The 16616-nt window shown below is 43.5% G+C and overlaps 1 protein-coding gene across 8 annotated transcripts in view; it reads right to left on the bottom strand.

Moving 5' to 3' along the window:
• LOC146176904 (echinoderm microtubule-associated protein-like 2) overlaps nucleotides 1–16616 on the bottom strand; it is a 202612-nt gene that overhangs the window by 21513 nt on the left and 164483 nt on the right. For 6 of the 8 annotated variants that reach the window (XM_084583024.1, XM_084583018.1, XM_084583017.1 and 3 more), the window contains 8 exons: nucleotides 15732–15749; nucleotides 11554–11655; nucleotides 10839–10943; nucleotides 10184–10318; nucleotides 8918–8968; nucleotides 7141–7240; nucleotides 2176–2333; nucleotides 1120–1245 (listed from right to left, as the gene is read on the bottom strand). In XM_084583024.1, the coding sequence (XP_084439150.1) occupies nucleotides 1120–1245; nucleotides 2176–2333; nucleotides 7141–7240; nucleotides 8918–8968; nucleotides 10184–10318; nucleotides 10839–10943; nucleotides 11554–11655; nucleotides 15732–15749 (795 nt within the window). The remainder of the gene's footprint in view (nucleotides 1–1119; nucleotides 1246–2175; nucleotides 2334–7140; nucleotides 7241–8917; nucleotides 8969–10183; nucleotides 10319–10838; nucleotides 10944–11553; nucleotides 11656–15731; nucleotides 15750–16616) is intronic. The other 2 variants (XM_084583021.1, XM_084583022.1) reach the window with 2 other exon arrangements.

Here is a 16616-nt window from a genome sequence, read left to right as displayed (position 1 = left end):
CTTCTTCTTAATTTCAGTCAGGATGTCACTAACTTGAGTTATTTCTCTGACCCACTCTGCCCGCTTCCTATCTTTTAATGTTAAACCTACCATTTTTCATTCCATAGCCCTCTGCATCGTCCTCAACTTAAGAGCAATACCAGTAAGCTGCTAGCCATAATGTGCGAGTACTTTCCAAATGCACTCCATCCGAGTCTTATTCTCCTTGTTATTTTCCTTTCGTGGTCCGGATCTGCGATTAATACCTGTCCTAAGTACACATATTCGCCTACCATTCCCAGCGCTTCGCTACCTACTTTTAAACTGCTGTTCCTTCCCGAGGCTCTTCAGTATTTACCTTAGTCTTCTGCATAATGATTTGCAAGCATACCGTTCTGCTATTCCTGTCTAGATCATTTATCATTCTCTGCAATTCATGCCCTGAGTTACCTAGCATCAGAATGTCATCAGCAAATCGCAGATTACCAAGATATTCTCCATCCACCCTGATCCCTAACTGTTCCCATTCAATGTCTCTAAACATGTCCTCTAAGCAAGCTCTAAAAGTACTCGGGAGATGATGTCTCCTTGCCTAAGATCTTTCGTAATTGGAATTTTATTACTTTCTTTATGCAGAACTATGGCTGTTCTCCAGCCACTACAGGTACCTTCCAGTACCAGCTAACCTGACATAAGCACATTAAAGGCTAGCTGCACAGCTGTCAGCTGAGTGTCATTGGTCTATCAAAAAGCTGCTAAAAGCTTGCCGACAGCCAAGCAGTGGCTTTCGAACAGCAAAAGCCTACTATAGTGTCAGCCTTTCAACAATATGTTCCCAATCAGCCGGAAAAGCGTTAAAAGCCCGCTAACAGCTTATATTTACAGGAGGGAGTTTCAACAAGCTCTTAAAAGCAGCAGCCTGCAAAAAATCCTTTTGCTCACTAGACACTGCACACTGTTAACAATCAGAACCGTGCTGAAAAGCTGCAGGCAGCCTGTCAGTAGCATGCCACTGATCAGTCAAAAGCATGCCAGCGGCCTGTTACAATCCAATGAACAAACTGTGCACAGTTAACGGATGACAGCTTTCACCGTGCGCAGCAATATTCCTCCTGACGAGAGCCCACCATGTCAACGCACCTGCACGACAGTGGAGAAGTTGAGGCTGAACGTTCCCTGGAGGATGGAGTTCCTTGTGGTCCCAATAAGGAGCAAGCTGCCTTTGCCCTGGGCCAGGGTTCGGATGCCACCAGCCATGTCCGGAAGCTGCGGATGATGGGGAGCAAAGAGACTTAGGCCAGGCACAACCTTTTGACAATGCAGTGGGTGAAACGTTACTCATCTATTCTCGCTCTATAGGATGCAATTGCTAGCACGGAAGTTCTCTTGCTGGTGCAGAAAAGACAGGTCACATTTACTCCTGCCTACATGCTGGTCAAAAATGGGAGATCTTGGTATTGTGACCGTGCTATGTGCTATGCGTTGCCACCGGTGGACTAAAAGACATGTCGGTGCAAAATGCACTCACCCTCTAACCTATGCAAGATAAAAAAAAAACGATAATTTACCGACAAAAAAAAAAAAAAAAGAAAGAAAAACAAAACAACAAACCCGTAGCTAGCACACAAATTACACCGATGCTGTTATCTCCTCAAAATTTGCCTAAAAGTAAGTCTACTGATATTAGTTCAATACTAGGACATCACAGGTGACAAAGGTAAGAACTCGACACAGATGTGAAAACTGGTGCGTGGTATGTGGGATTTCATGTGCCAAAGCGAAACATGAACAACGGGGAGTGCTGAATACCGTGGATTAAATTTAATTTAGACTGATGGTTCTTTGAAGTACACTCAAATCATACAGTACACAAGCCTTTTGTATTTTGCCTCCACCGGAACCGCCCCGGCCAGATCTGAACATGCAACCTTGGTATCGAAAATTGACCATCAAGGCTAGTGAGCCACTGCAGTAGGTGTGCAGATGGGAAGAGTGTCGAAGTAATGGCGACATCAAAAGCGTAGGCTCGCCCATACAAGAAAACCAAAGACGCGGTGTAAAATGTGTGTGTAGTGGACAAAAACAGAAAAAAAAAAGGAAAACAAGAAGAGAGGCGCAAAACGTTCGTAGCACTCTGTGTGTCATGCATACGGCAGGATTTCAGCTTGAAGCTGATTCAGTAGACGGGACGCTCACCTTTGCCTCCTGACCGGTCCTCATGAGATTGGAGTCCCACTGGACCACCTTGCGGTCCTTGGCACCGCCTGTGACGATCGTGCCATCCTTCATGGCACAGATGGAGAACAATGGACCATCATGGGCACCCACTATAGTCCGGCACACCTTGTTGGAGCCTGCATGCACCAGTACCACCACAATCATGTGCTAGGCCAAAAACATTCACCACAGTGTAGAGGGTGATAGCCCCAGTGATGAGTGCTGATATAAGAGAAACTTTGTAAATATGACTGTACTAACTATTTAACCTACAAAACCTGCTTTTTCCTTGAAATGAAACGAGGGTGCAGCGGTGGCGTAGCGGTAGAACATCCGCCTAGCATGCAAGAGGACCGGGGCTCAAATCTCGGTGCCGCGAAATTCTCCACCGGATGAAAAAAAAAAAATCTGCGTGTCGATGGAATTGCATACACAGGTTTGGGGTGCGACCTGATGCCGGTGAACACCTCCGGCAACGCACTCCCTCACCAGAACAGGAGCTGGCCACTCTGGTGCAGTAATTGGCCGCAACCTCCTATCATAAGCTCCATAAAACCCCGGCCCTCAGTCACCAGCGGCTGTGGAACAACTGAACACGGCGGCGGTCAGACCTGTGACGCAGCAGGGGGTGCTAAGAAAGCCTGGCTCCGCTGGACAGGCCGCCATTGGAAACTGACCCTGGCAACGTTTAATGCTAGAACCCCAGCTAGTGAAGCTAGTTTAGCAGTGCTGTTAGAGGAACTAGAGGCATTAAATGGGATGTCATAGGGCTTAGCGAGGCTAGGAGGCCGAATGAGGCATATACCATCCTGAAGGATGGGCATGCACTGTGTTATCGAGGTTTACCAGAGAGGCGACAACTAGGTTTCCTTGTTAATAAGTATATAGCGGGTAATATAGATGAACTCTATAGTACTAATGAGAGGGCTGCAGGCATCGTAACTAGGCTTAGTAAGTGGTATAAACTGAAGGTTGTACAGGCCTATGCACCTACATGTAGTTATGATGACCAGGCAGTTGAAAGCTTCTATGAATATGTAGAATCGGCAATGCGAAAAGTAAAGACGCAGTATACTGTACTAATGGGCGACTTCAATGCCAAGGTAGGGAAAAAACAGGCAGGAGACAAGGCAGTAGGTGACTATGGCATTGGTTCTAGGAATAGCAGGGGGGAGTTACTAGTTGAGTTTGCAGAGCGCAATAACTTACGAATCATGAATACCTTCTTCAACAAATGGAACAACCGGAAATGGACATGGAAAAGTCCTAACGGAGCAACTAAAAATGAAATCGACTTCATAATGTGTTCAACCCCCCCCATTATGCAAGATGTAGAGGTAATCGGGAAAGTGCGATGCAGTGACCACAGGATGGTGAGGTCCCGAATTAGCCTAAATCTGAAGAAGGAACGCAACAGATTAGTAAGAAAGAAACCCATCAACGAATTAGCGGTTAGGGGGAGGGCAGAAGAGTTCAGGATCTCGCTACAGAATAGGTATTCAGCTCTAACTGAGGATTGTGACATTACCGTAGAGGCAAGGAACAATAATTTCAGAGATATCATCACTGAGTGTGCGGTAGAAGTAGGCGGTAGGATAGTTAGAGAGGATACCGGTAAGCTGTCTAAGGAGACGAAAGATTTGATTAAGAAACGCCAGAGTATGAAAGCTTCCAATCCAGCAGACCAGATCGAATTGGCCGAGATATCAAAGCTAATCAATAAGCGCAAGGTGGCCGATATAAGGAAGTATAACATGAAGAAAATTGAGCATGCTGTAAAGAACGGGGGAAGCCTTAAAGCGGTAAAGAAGAAATTGGGCATAGGCAAAAACCAGATGTATGCGATAAGGGACAAGGCGGGCAACGTCATCACCAATATGGAAAAGATAGTCAAAGTAGCCGAGGAGTTCTATACAGATCTCTACAGTAGCCAAAGTAGTCGGGACCGTAATGAGATTGGCGGTAGGGAAAAACAGTCAGACGTTCCACCAGTGACGAAGGAGGAGGTCAAGAAAGCACTAGAAACTATGAAAAGGGGGAAATCAGTTGGAGAGGATCAGATAACTACAGATTTGCTGAAGGACAGGGGGGATATCGTGCTAGAAAAACTGGCCACCCTGTATACGCAGTGCCTGGTGTCATCGACGGTACCGGAACCATGGAAGAATGCAAACATTATCCTCATTCATAAGAAAGGGGACTCTAAGGACCTTAAAAAATACAGACCAATCAGCTTACTGTCTGTTACTTATAAGGTATTTACTAAGGTAATCGTTAATAGAATCAGGATAACCTTAGACTGCAATCAAGCAAAGGATCAAGCAGGGTTTCGGAAACGGTACTCTGCTATCGATCATATCCATACCATCAATCAGGTGATAGAAAAATGCTCGGAATATAACCAGCCCTTATACATAGCATTAATTGATTACGAAAAAGCATTTGACTCAGTTGAAACCTCGGCGGTGATGCAGGCATTGCGAAATCAGGGGGTAGACGAGCCGTACGTGAAAGTGCTGGAAGATATATATAGTGGCTGCACAGCAACCATAGTTCTGCATAAAGCAAGTAACAAAATTCCCATAAAGAAAGGTGTTAGGCAAGGAGACACAATCTCCCCAGTACTATTCACAGCTTGTTTAGAAGAAGTATTCAGAGACTTGGAATGGGAGCAGTTAGGGATAAGGGTAGATGGAGAATACCTCAGTAATCTGCGATTTGCTGATGACATTGCCTTGCTAAGCAATTCGGGGGATAAACTGCAAATAATGATTGATGACCTAGACAGGAAAAGTAGAAAGGTAGGCTTGAAAATCAATATGCAGAAGACTAAGGTAATGTTCAACAGCCTCGGGAAGGAACAGCAGTTTTCATTAGGTAGCAAAATACTGGAAATAGTAGGCGAATACGTCTACTTAGGACAGGTAATAACCGCAGATCCGGACCATGAAAAGGAAATAACAAGAAGAATAAGATTGGGATGGAGCGCATTTGGCAAGTACTCGCAGATTATGACCAGCAGCTTACCGGTATCGCTCAAGAGGAAAGTATACAACAGTTGCATCTTGCCTGTACTTACCTATGGGGCTGAAACGTGGAGGCTAACCAAGAGAGTTCTACTTAAGTTGAGGACAACCCAGAGGGCTATGGAACGAAAAATGGTAGGGGTAACATTAAGAGATAGAAAGCGTGCAGAGTGGGTCAGAGAAATAACTCAACTTACCGACATTCTAGTAGAAATTAAGAAGAAGAAATGGACATGGGCAGGACATGTAGTGCGAAGAGAGGATAACCGATGGTCGCTGAGGGTAACAAACTAGATTCCAAGGGAAGGAAAGCGTAGCAGGGGGCAGCAGAAAGTTAGGTGGGTGGATGAGATTAAGAAGTTCGCAGGGGTCAAGTGGATGCAGCTAGCACAGAACCGGGCTAAGTGGAGAAATATGGGAGAGGCCTTCGCCCTGCAGTGGGTATATTCAGGCTGATGATGATGAAATGACTTTCCAGACGCCTAGTGTGGTCATCCTTATAAAAAAAAAAGTGCCAGTTGCAGCTAAACTGAGGCCCTGTGGCAATGAGGTGAACTGACCACTGACTTAGTTCCTAGTGGACAAACTTTCTGTCATGGGCCTCACACCTGATACTCCTGCCTGCCATTGCAACTGCTATGCTAACTAGAGCTTTTGAATCACACCAGCTGAGAAACTCCGCTTCACTCGCTTCAAAAAGTGACTAGTTTTTGTATGCATTTTTCGGGTGGCTATGAACTGTCACGTCATCTAGAAGTGGTCAGCAGAAGCTTTTCGCAATTGTTGGCACTGTCTTTTAGAAATTACTTTTTTTCTTCTTTCTTTTCCATCCTCAACAGCTCTACAGCTGTTATCTATAAGAAGTTTTGCTACTGCAAGTCTTCAACTAATTTTATTTTCGAGGTGGTTACGCATTTATCAACGATCTGAAATTTTGCAACTTAGACGCAGTTTCCTTTAATGGCCGCAGGCGTCGCTACTATTAGTATACACCCGAATTCTGACCAATCAGAGCAGCTGTTTTTTGATACATGGGCCCTATGGGAAGTTTTGCAACTGATAGTATTGAAGAGTTTTGGTGCTAACTAGACAGTGCTAACTTCTCTTAATTTCCACTAGTGGACATTCTAGTGGAAATTAAGAAGAAGAAATGGACATGGGCAGGACATGTAGTGCGAAGAGAGGATAACCGATGGTCGCTGAGGGTAACAAACTGGATTCCAAGGGAAGGAAAGCGTAGCAGGGGGCGGCAGAAAGTTAGGTGGGCGGATGAGATTAAGAAGTTCGCAGGGGTCAAGTGGATGCAGCTAGCACAGAACCGGGTTAAGTGGAGAAATATGGGAGAGGCCTTCGCCCTGCAGTGGGTATAATCAGGCTGATGATGATGATGATGATGAGAAGGGCCCTAGTTGTTAACATGAAATCAAGCTGGCTGCTCGAAGCAATTGAAGCCTCAAGTTACTGGCAATAAAGGCAAAGTGTAAGGAAAATAAAACTACTACCAACAAAAAGGAATTTCTCTGATTAGGAAATCTGCTTTTCAAAGAGCCAAGTGGGTTCTATACAAGAACAACTCTATACCCAAGAACAATTAGGATGAAGGCACATTTTAAGCTCAGTGGAACATTTCCTACCCTGCGCATTTCCACAAAATCAATTTGTCAAGTACTTTCATTTACCTGCACTTTTTAGCAAATTTTCAAGGCCGCAAACCTTTGCAAATCAACAGATGAGAAAATTCTAACAAACCAAAAGGAAAACAAAATTGCAGCCCCACAACGCAAGTTTAGCAACAGAGTGACGTGGGTAGCAAAAGGGTTGACAAGCAGTTGATGGGCTCATCAATCATGCATTTGTGTATAAGCATTAGAAAAAAAAAAAATGCTCATGTGAGAGGATGGCCAAAAAGGTGACCCACCTCTCTGCCAAACCATGATGTTTCCATTGGAGTCACCGGTCAGCAACTCCCCGAGCTCCGTGAAGGTCATGCACAGCACGTACTTGGGTTTATTGCTCTTCTGCAGAGAGAGAGAGACAAGGAAAACAACGCTGACGACAAAATAAAAAAAAAAAAGAGAAATGATTCTTTGTATGTTTACCTCTCTTACGACCACTGTTACATCTATGCTGCCTTCACGTGGATTCATTGCGTTTAGGTATTCATATGCCTAGAACAAGTAGCAAGCGCACAGCAAGTTATCACTGCACAAGCATACTGCCCAAACAGAGCCAAGTTTTTATATACAAAGGAGCACCTGCTGTATCTTCATTTTAGAGAAGAATTGTTGCTCACATCGCCTCTCAAGCGTAACCTAAAACATTAGGAGAATGCTCAAGCATCGCCTTCAGAGTAGAGCAAAACACCTTTAACAAGTGCCTTTAACACTGCTTTTTCCATCTGCGAATGCTTGTATATTTTTTTCATTTAAGTTGGTTTTTGGGGAAAGGAAGGCACAGTATCTCCCTTCTCAGTGGACATCTACGCGTGCCAGAGGTGCTTGTGTCTTCGCTTCGAATCCCTGCTGCAAACTAGCTTTCAACTTTGGTAGCAGGCGGATGCTAAAATGAAAGCAAAAAAGAGCGAAGCCACCCTAAATGCTGCACAAAGTATGGTTGCGTCACAATTCTGATACCAAATCATGTGCGCGTTTTCTCCGGCACCACTTTTGTCAATTTAGATAACGGTCGACGGTGACAGCCTTTCGGCCAAACAAGCTGTATACGCTTTGCATAATACTAAACGCTCGTAGCTCACATTTACATCTATGATCCTAGAAAAGGAGACAGTGGTACCACGGCTGATTAGGCTGATGGTTGAAAGAGCCTCACACAAGTCCTGCCAGCCCTTCCCAGCATTTTCTCCCCACCCTTTGCCTTTCATCATACCATCTGCAGCATCAGGATGGCTTAGTTAAGTTCTAGAATCACAGGCACAGTACATTCACAGGGGCATCACTGAAAAGAAAGAAGACCAAGGAGACATCATATGCTGACGTACGCAGTTGGCCCTCATCGATCTGAAATCGAACCAGGCTGAGGATTTGTTTGAATTAACCACAGTTCGCACTAATGGCAGCTTTTCTAGTACACCTGCTGTTGATGGGTTCGAGTAAGCCAACAGTTTGACTTAAATGCGTGCAAAGTAACGAGAGCCACACCACAGTATTCACCAGGCAGAAAAAAAAAAAAAAATGTTAGCATTTGAAAAGAGAGTAAAAACAAAAAAGTGCTTCAGAGCCCCCTTTGTGGCAGAAGGCATGGCATTATAATGGCAGGATCAAACGCTGACAGTGCCTGTGAATAAAATTATCTTTCTGTTCTCGCTCCATTCTGTCATCGTAATTGTCAGGTGCAAATCATATTTTTACACAGACGTTCCGAAGGAGCATCCATCACCAACCAGTCAGACTCTGATGTCACAATACTATCCAAGGATAATTAATACGCATCTCTCTTCATTTTACGTCAAAGTAAGCAGTTTAAGTTAAGTAAGTAAATAGTCCAGTAAAAAAGAAAGCTGGGCCAGTTGCTAAAGATCCATATTCCAGAAGACCCTAAAGCAGTGAGCAGCCCCTTACTCCAGAGAGTTGAACCATAGGCATTAAATCTGTGCTGCTACGCTGGAATGAAGAACGTCGCCTCAATGTTGAGTGCATTCACTGGCCCCAAGAGATTCTGGACCAATGAGGACTCACCACCAGGTATCTGCTCGTGGGTGCGGAATCACCACTGCCAGGGCCGTCCTTCTGCCGATTGGCAGTGGTGGGAATCAGGGTGCAGAAGGACAGGGGTGCACACACAGCAGGGAGAGAAGAGGAAGTGCAGGACGGGACATGCAAGGACAATGGTCAAGACAACCAGACACAAAGAGGAGTTGTCACGTGGAGGAATGCCCCAAGAGGAACACGTCAGGATTTGGGCTACTATACATAAAATATTTGCGGGCAAGGAAAGTGGATGCCGCTGTACTTTGGCATCACAATACCATACAAGCACCACACCGTTATGCACCTCAATGTGGTGGCAGCCGGTCCTTTTTGGCACAGGCATCACGAATTGAAACTGATTGGCAGGAAGGTTCCTAGGTTCCATTTTCTCAAACATTTTTTTTTTTACGTCAATTCTGAAGGCTAGCTCGTTTAGAAAGAGCCACAGAATCAATTTTTATTGGAAGCAATAACTAGATGGCGGTGTCATCAGCGTCCTTTCAAAGCGAGTTTGTTGACAGGCAACACTCTGGAAAGCAGACTGCACAAATGCCAGCGAGAGGTAAGGTGAGGGCCATGCCAGCACTGTGCCTATGACACTGCCTTGGTCCTACATTTGCCTCGTTTAACTTCTAAAGAGACGAGTAGAGTCCCACACATATGTTTCAGTCCTCATTTCAATAGTTCTCATTTCAACAAAGAGGTTTTAACGCAGGGCTGCATTTCTTTTAGACACCTCCATTTAGTTAATAGTGGCCCTTTCTTTGCCACACTTATGAGTATTATGCAACAGACATATTACACGAACAAAGAAATTAACAAAAAAAAAAAAAACACACCTGCTTCTCTAAGGGATATATTGTTCATAAGTTGCATTACTCCATTTTATGCTAATGCGGATGCAAAGAACACCCTCAAGTGTGTTTCTACAGTGCCCCCTAGCATGCAGAGTCATTCACGACACCAGCAAAATGCAACAGCAATCATATTTTAAATTAGTGAATATATTCTATACTGTCCCTCAAGATGCATGCAGGCTTCCATACTGCCAAATTTCTTGATGTGCACAACCTCTCTCTTGGAACACAGATTAGCCACACCAACTGACCCCCCACGTCGGAATTACTCTTCCCACCTACCTACCACAAAGTACAAGCACTAATTTGCGTTTCTTGACGAAATGAACAAAATCGCAGAGGAATCTTCACGACCGTGCATGCGGAGGCATCGAAATGTGCAGCAGTAGCAACGCACCTCGAAGATGCCAAGCTTCTTGGCGAGTGTGCCTCCCTCCATGTCCCAGAAGTGGATGTGGCCCTTGCCCAGGGTGACCAGCGTGTGCCGGTCCATTGGGTGGAACTCCACCGCCAGCACTGCATCCGACGCGCTCTGCGCGAAAATCACACAAATGCGTCAAGGCTCAATCCGGTCAAGGTGCGAAGGAGGCTCATAGAGACACCAAAATTAAAGGCTCTAGCGTACCCTTCAAATAAAGTAACCTCTGAAACCGAGAAAAGTGTAGGGACGCAAGGTTTTACTAAGACGTGAAATGGTAATTTTTGTTGCTCTCGTTTTTATCGCGAGCAGATTAAAGAAAAGCCGAACAAGAGGCATCACACATTAAGCAGAGAGGGCCTGAACATAATAAAATGTAACCAGGCTACGTGAGAGTCTCTGCTATCATGAGTAACTAGCACTAACCACTGCTCTAGATACTGCTGTGCGCAAGAGAACAAAGTTTGGTACGGGCCTTTACGGCATACGCACTGTCACGTTCCAAACCCACTTCCTTTTAACTTGAGGGCGGCAGTGATGAGAGTCTCAGTATTCTCAGCGGTCGCACAATGATTCCACGACACTTCATCTGTCAATAACTACATTATGCAAAGGGCAAAGGCCTCACTCATACTTTTGTCTCCGTGATCTTCACGCCCCTCTCCCCTCGTTGCCAATCCCAGAGGGAGATGGTGTGTTCGCTCGAGTCGTCCACCGCACACAGGATGGAGCCACCATCCTGCGAAAACAAAGAATGAAAAGCAAAACAGTAAACTAAATAAAGTCATTGAAAAAAGAATGCCAGAAATGAAAATAAAGGCACAGTCAGGTAAAGGTTAGGCACAAGCGTATCAAGGCTAAAAAAAAGCATATCTTTTATATTTGGGCGTGAATGTCAGGAGAACATATTTTCATGATGTTCAGAAGCAAAATCTAGGTCCTCAGAGAATGGATTTTAATACCGACATGCCCCAGTGCATACAACATCACGTTAACTGAACGTTATATTTATGTAGAAACTGTTAAAAATAAAAGCTTGCGGACATAGTCTTGCTTCTAAGAGAAGCAATGAAAAAAACTGCATAAAGGTCAATCAACGACACTTAAGAAATTTACATTGCGAAACTACACTAGACTGATGGTCCAAGCATTCCTTCTAGACTGCACATTTCATTTTTTCAGTGTTTGAACACAGCGTGTCACAAATCTGCACTGCCTTGCACTTAATCCTGAGTACTTCTTTTGAAGTTGAGGAGCAGAAACCGTGCGAAAATGAGTAAAACTTTTAAACTTCTTTAAACAAGAAGTGACCGACAAGTACACGAAGTTGGGGAAAGTGAACGACTCACCATCTTGGAGAATGCAATGCAGCTGACTGCTCGCTCGAAGTCACCCACTCCGATGATGTGCAACGTGTTGAGGCTGACGGAATCCCATATCCTGACGTGAGGCTAGAAGGGTGGAGAGGAGGAAGGTGTGCAGAAAGCACGCAGAAGAGAAGCGCAGCAAAGTGCTGTCGTTAGCGTAAGCTGCAATATGAAACTTCCTTTTTTTCTTTTCTCTCTCTCTCTTCAAGGCAAGAAGACTGACAGTTATGGGAGGATGCTCGAGCCTGGGTCTAAGCAAGGTGAGTAAGCTTTCTATAAGGGATTTTTTTTTTAAGATAGAAGATTGGTACATTCTTTCACATGAATCGAACAGCATCAAAGGAACTACAAGAGATGGCACAGAAACAGCATCAAATTTTATCCGCACCATGGAATATACAAGCTAATCAACCTTTTCTTATACATTTATACACAGTTAAATAGCTTGGACAATGACAAAGCAATCACAGCACAAAGTTCAAAGGCCAGATAGCAAAAGGCACAGTTATATCAGGTTGCTTTAGTCATATAAAATATTTGAAGAGGCCTTATGGTAATTATTAGTACAAGCCTTTAAGTGACGCACGCTTAACTAGCTTTTCGTTGGGTTACAACTGTCATCGCCAGAAAAAAAAGTATATTCCAAAAGAAAACTTCATAAACATTGCAAACTCCAAAAAGGACTGTCAAGAGCAGCAGTTAAAAAATGCTTCTGGTGTATGTGTTATGCTGCCTGAGATAAACCAGCATAAATTTAAAAATATTAGTCTTTCAGCATGACAATTTGTACATGTTACATCATAAGAAGCATATAATGTAATGCAGGTGCCTATAGTTCTATCAGGCTTCTCCATAACTTCCAGTGCTCGAGCATCCTCGCCAAGCAGAAAAACTGCAAGTCATTGTGAAACTAGCAGGCACAAGGCCACAGCAGCACAAAGCAGGCAAAAGACAACAAAATGCACACACAACATTGAAAGCGCCCACGGCAGGGGTATCTAGCTCACATCAGGTGTCCCCTCCACAACAAATTCAGACATATCTGACTGCTTGACATAACCAAGCAGAGTAATAGACGCTTGGAACAAAAAAAAAGGCAGAAGGAAGAAGATATAACTCAGGAAACCCAGGGTTGGCTATTTGTCACTCGGATGGCGTAGTTTTTGTAAATGCATCTCCCTCACTTGCCGCCACTCTCAAATGCTTTCACAATGTCCAAAATCAATTTTTAATGTGGATTTGCGAGCCATACTTGCATGTTGTTGGCAAGGATGTCAGCAAAAAAACCGAAACGTGGCAAACCCTCTCTTCTGATTATCGATGGCAACAGCAAGTGTATTGCCATTATAGACACATACTACTACGCCACCGACAGTGATGCCCTCTTAAGCACTCAAGAAGAAAATCTTTGCCATCTGTGAGCTCGAGACCCCGGCTTTGGGAACTGCTTGACACACAGTGACATGCCACTCTGGCAAGGCTGTCTACAACTACGGGTCAGGCAGGGAAGCCAGCACTGGAGGAGGACCAACTGTCATCAATGCTGCACGCACACTGAAGCTACGAAAGTATTTTATTACCATTCATCCATTCAAAATCTTTCTGCCAATGAACAGTGGGGATAAGAGCAGGGCTATGAAATCAACAGAAATTTGGTAAAGATGGCCTCGACGAGTGTAATTACAATGAACTACTATAACAATTCTTTCTTTCCTTAGTCTTCAACTTCGTTCTTTCTTCTATTCAGTTCATTACTAGTAATGAATTCTTTGTTCGTTGGTTAATCCACTCAATCCTGAAACAGTTGGACAAATGAACCTATTTAAGAAATTACTGAATGAAACTGGTTTAAGTAAACAAGGAGAATAGTAATATTAATAATAAGAATAATAATAATAGAAGAGTAGCTGTAGTAAGTAAACACTGGCTTCGATTTATCACCTATCAAAAATCAAGAATGAGCTTTGAAAATTGGTGTGCAGTTCCCTACAATGTGTGAGGGAACAAGATCTGAACATTCGATTAATCCTTACTTCCCAATTAAGTGTGACTAGGATAATTTTCCCAGTTTTCTAACTAGTTTTTTTTTTGGCATATGATATCCAAAGGCAATTTTTAACTCAAGTGGAAAAATAATCGAGAATGGCCTTATTTCCTGCAAACTGGTTGTGTTGTTTCCTTTCAAACTGGAAATGCCTGTACAAAAACTTGTTCTGGTTTGGAGCCTCCAGATGAAAACCTTAACTGGTCTAACTGGTTTAAGGACAAATTTCAAGTTAATACCAGTTTAATACCAGTTGGAGATCCATTGTTATCCAACTAGGAACCAATTGGTATGAACTGGAAGTTTGTTTTTTAAACCAGTTAGACCAGTTAGGATTTTTGCCTGGAGCACATCACAATAAAAATTGCCACTCAGATCAAGCTCTACTAGCCCCAAATGAGTCTGTATCAATAGTACAGTGGTCAAAAAAGCAAACTAGTACTCTCCACATGCCTAACTACTTCAGTATATAGTTTTGGTGGGTAGGCAATCAAACTAGCAACTGACAAAAGGCCACGTTAGCTATGAGAAGCTGGTATGGTGACACAATGTCGACTACAAAGACACTGATATGCTATGCAGCACTAATGTAGTCAGCCCCAGCTGAAGGCAGGCAAAAGTTGCTACAGGCAACCGGCATACAGTAGGCCACTACAGCACACGCACACACACATTCAAACACAGAGATATGAACGCCTATAAAAACTCAGCCAGAAGCCACAAGGTGTGCTCGACAGCATGCTCACAGGACAAGGAAAAGCCCTGGACTCTAAACAAATAAATACGTATTCACATTAAGTGTGCATAAGGGTAGTTCTGCCTTTGTTTCGACCGGTGGCAATCAAAGCGAATGATGGGTTTCATCAACCTTTCATTTATACTCATCGAGTTTGTCAACCGAAAACACAACCGAACACACGCTGACCCCCCTCCCTCCAAACCAAGGATCTATGTTGTTCTGCACATTAAGAGAGAGAGGCCTCAGACAATATTCAAAGTTAGCCTCCAAAGGTTTTAACTGGAATCTGTGCTGATTGAAACATGTTCAGTAATTAAAAAACAATAAACCTCCAGAGCTTTCTGCAGAGAACCCTAGTTTGGGCGATGAAAGAATAATGGATCTGCGAGAGAACTCCAGATGCTTTCATGCCGGGAAAAAATTTGAAACAAATGGCAGGCTTTCTCAGAGTATGTACAGGAAACAAAGATCACTCCAACTTTATCTGCACTGATGGATACTTATGTTACATGAGATTTTATCATTGCAAAGCTCCATTTAGATACACGAGAAGTACAATAGCAAAGGGCCCGATGCTATTTCTAAAACACCTACGCCAGGTCAGATATAAACTACAAAACATTACAAATATCACCTGCGCTTTTTCAGAACGAAAGTAATTTTTGTATCATTGGCTTTGTGCATAATGAATGCATCAAGGCTACAACCCATTCCGAATTCTGTGCTTATGCTTCATCCAATCTTCTTTTAACTAAGTTTTTAATAAAAAAAAGTAAAAAAAGATCACTGCTTTATGTATCGTGTGAAAAATATGATGCACTGTCTGCACAATTACATGAAGCATTGTATCAGTCGCTAAGGGCTACCAACTCAAGATGGCTCTCTAGTGGACTTAGGCGGAATTTCCAATAAACCTTGCAAAGCTCATCAAAGCATTGGAACCAACGTCTTAGAATAAATGGTCGGACAGCCAGGCTGTTGAGATGGGTGGCAACGACGCACTTGTACGACGATGCTTCCGCAGTCCTCCAAGTTTCAAACAATACTACAGAAAGCCATTCTTTTAACGTTCGTCAAGGTTGAGAAGACCTCTGCATACCCTCTAGCCATACAAAAATCCTCTACATTTGCCCACCTGCAAAGTAAACAAATGCTATTCTTGACAATGCAAAAAACAGAACAGTTCCCCACTCCAAGGGCTCGATGCAGGCAAGCTGCTCAGAGGCAGGTAAAGAAACAACAACCAGACATGCTCCTTGTCATGCGCTCGTCTACGCCCAGAGAGCGTGCAGGCTACGGCAGAAACGGTGGGCAGGAGTGTGACGATGCAGGGGGTTGAAAGGTGTGCGTTTTAAAGGAAAAAATGTTTTTAATTACCCGACTGACGACGCGCGGCTATGCAGAGGAGGACAGGTTTAGAGAAAGGCGGGAGGAGAAGAGAGAAACAAAAGATGTTTTAGCAACGTTTGCACAAAAATCACACTGGTGAATGAATGGTCAGCCAATCTGCCCTCCTTGCAGCAAGTAACCGGCTCAGTGAGCTCACAATTTATTCTCTAAAGTGTGTCTCCGTACAACCAGACTTACACGGATGATACGGTGTTGTGTCACATAACCAAAGAGTGCATGTTCGGACAATAAAAGTTGGCCATTACTGTTGGCGGTTGCCCACAGTAACTAGGAGCTCTTTTTTTTTTCTACTTTGCAGTAAAACAATTCTTCACCAACAACTAATTAATTAGAGCCATTAAAAATACGAGATGAGTGAAAAATTTAAAGTAAAAAACAAATGAATGAGGTGCATTGAGAACAAGTCTAAGGAAGCCCACACAAGCATAGCAGCAGCCTTGAGTCTTTGCATGTTATTGTATAGCATCACTCTCCGCTGTCTTGAAAATTTGCACTTCAGATACTGGTGCTCATCTCAACACTAATGAGAAAAAAAGGAAGCCTAACGATAACCAACTTAACCCTTAGTTTTTTGCCATAAATGTATGGTGATGGAATTTCCACCCCACGGGGGTTTTGCTGTTCATGCATGGCAATTACCTTGAACTTGAAATTTCATCCTACAGTAATTATTTCGCTGATGAAGGAACCAGGAAAAATTTGTGCATTATCCAACAGTTCGAATTAGGAACAGACCTGAAAAAACTGACGGTAGTTTTATCTAATGAACCCCTAGAATACGATTGTCTATACATACGAGATGAAAACTAAGCAGCAACAACAATATTCTTGTGTGCACAACCTGTGACAACA

This window comes from Amblyomma maculatum, chromosome 10 (assembly GCF_055883805.1).
Source record: "Amblyomma maculatum isolate TAMU_Amacu chromosome 10, ASM5588380v1, whole genome shotgun sequence".
In the NCBI taxonomy this organism is placed as follows: domain Eukaryota; kingdom Metazoa; phylum Arthropoda; class Arachnida; order Ixodida; family Ixodidae; genus Amblyomma; species Amblyomma maculatum.
Note: the sequence above shows the minus strand (reverse complement) of the source record. Positions and strands in the feature narration are given on the sequence as shown.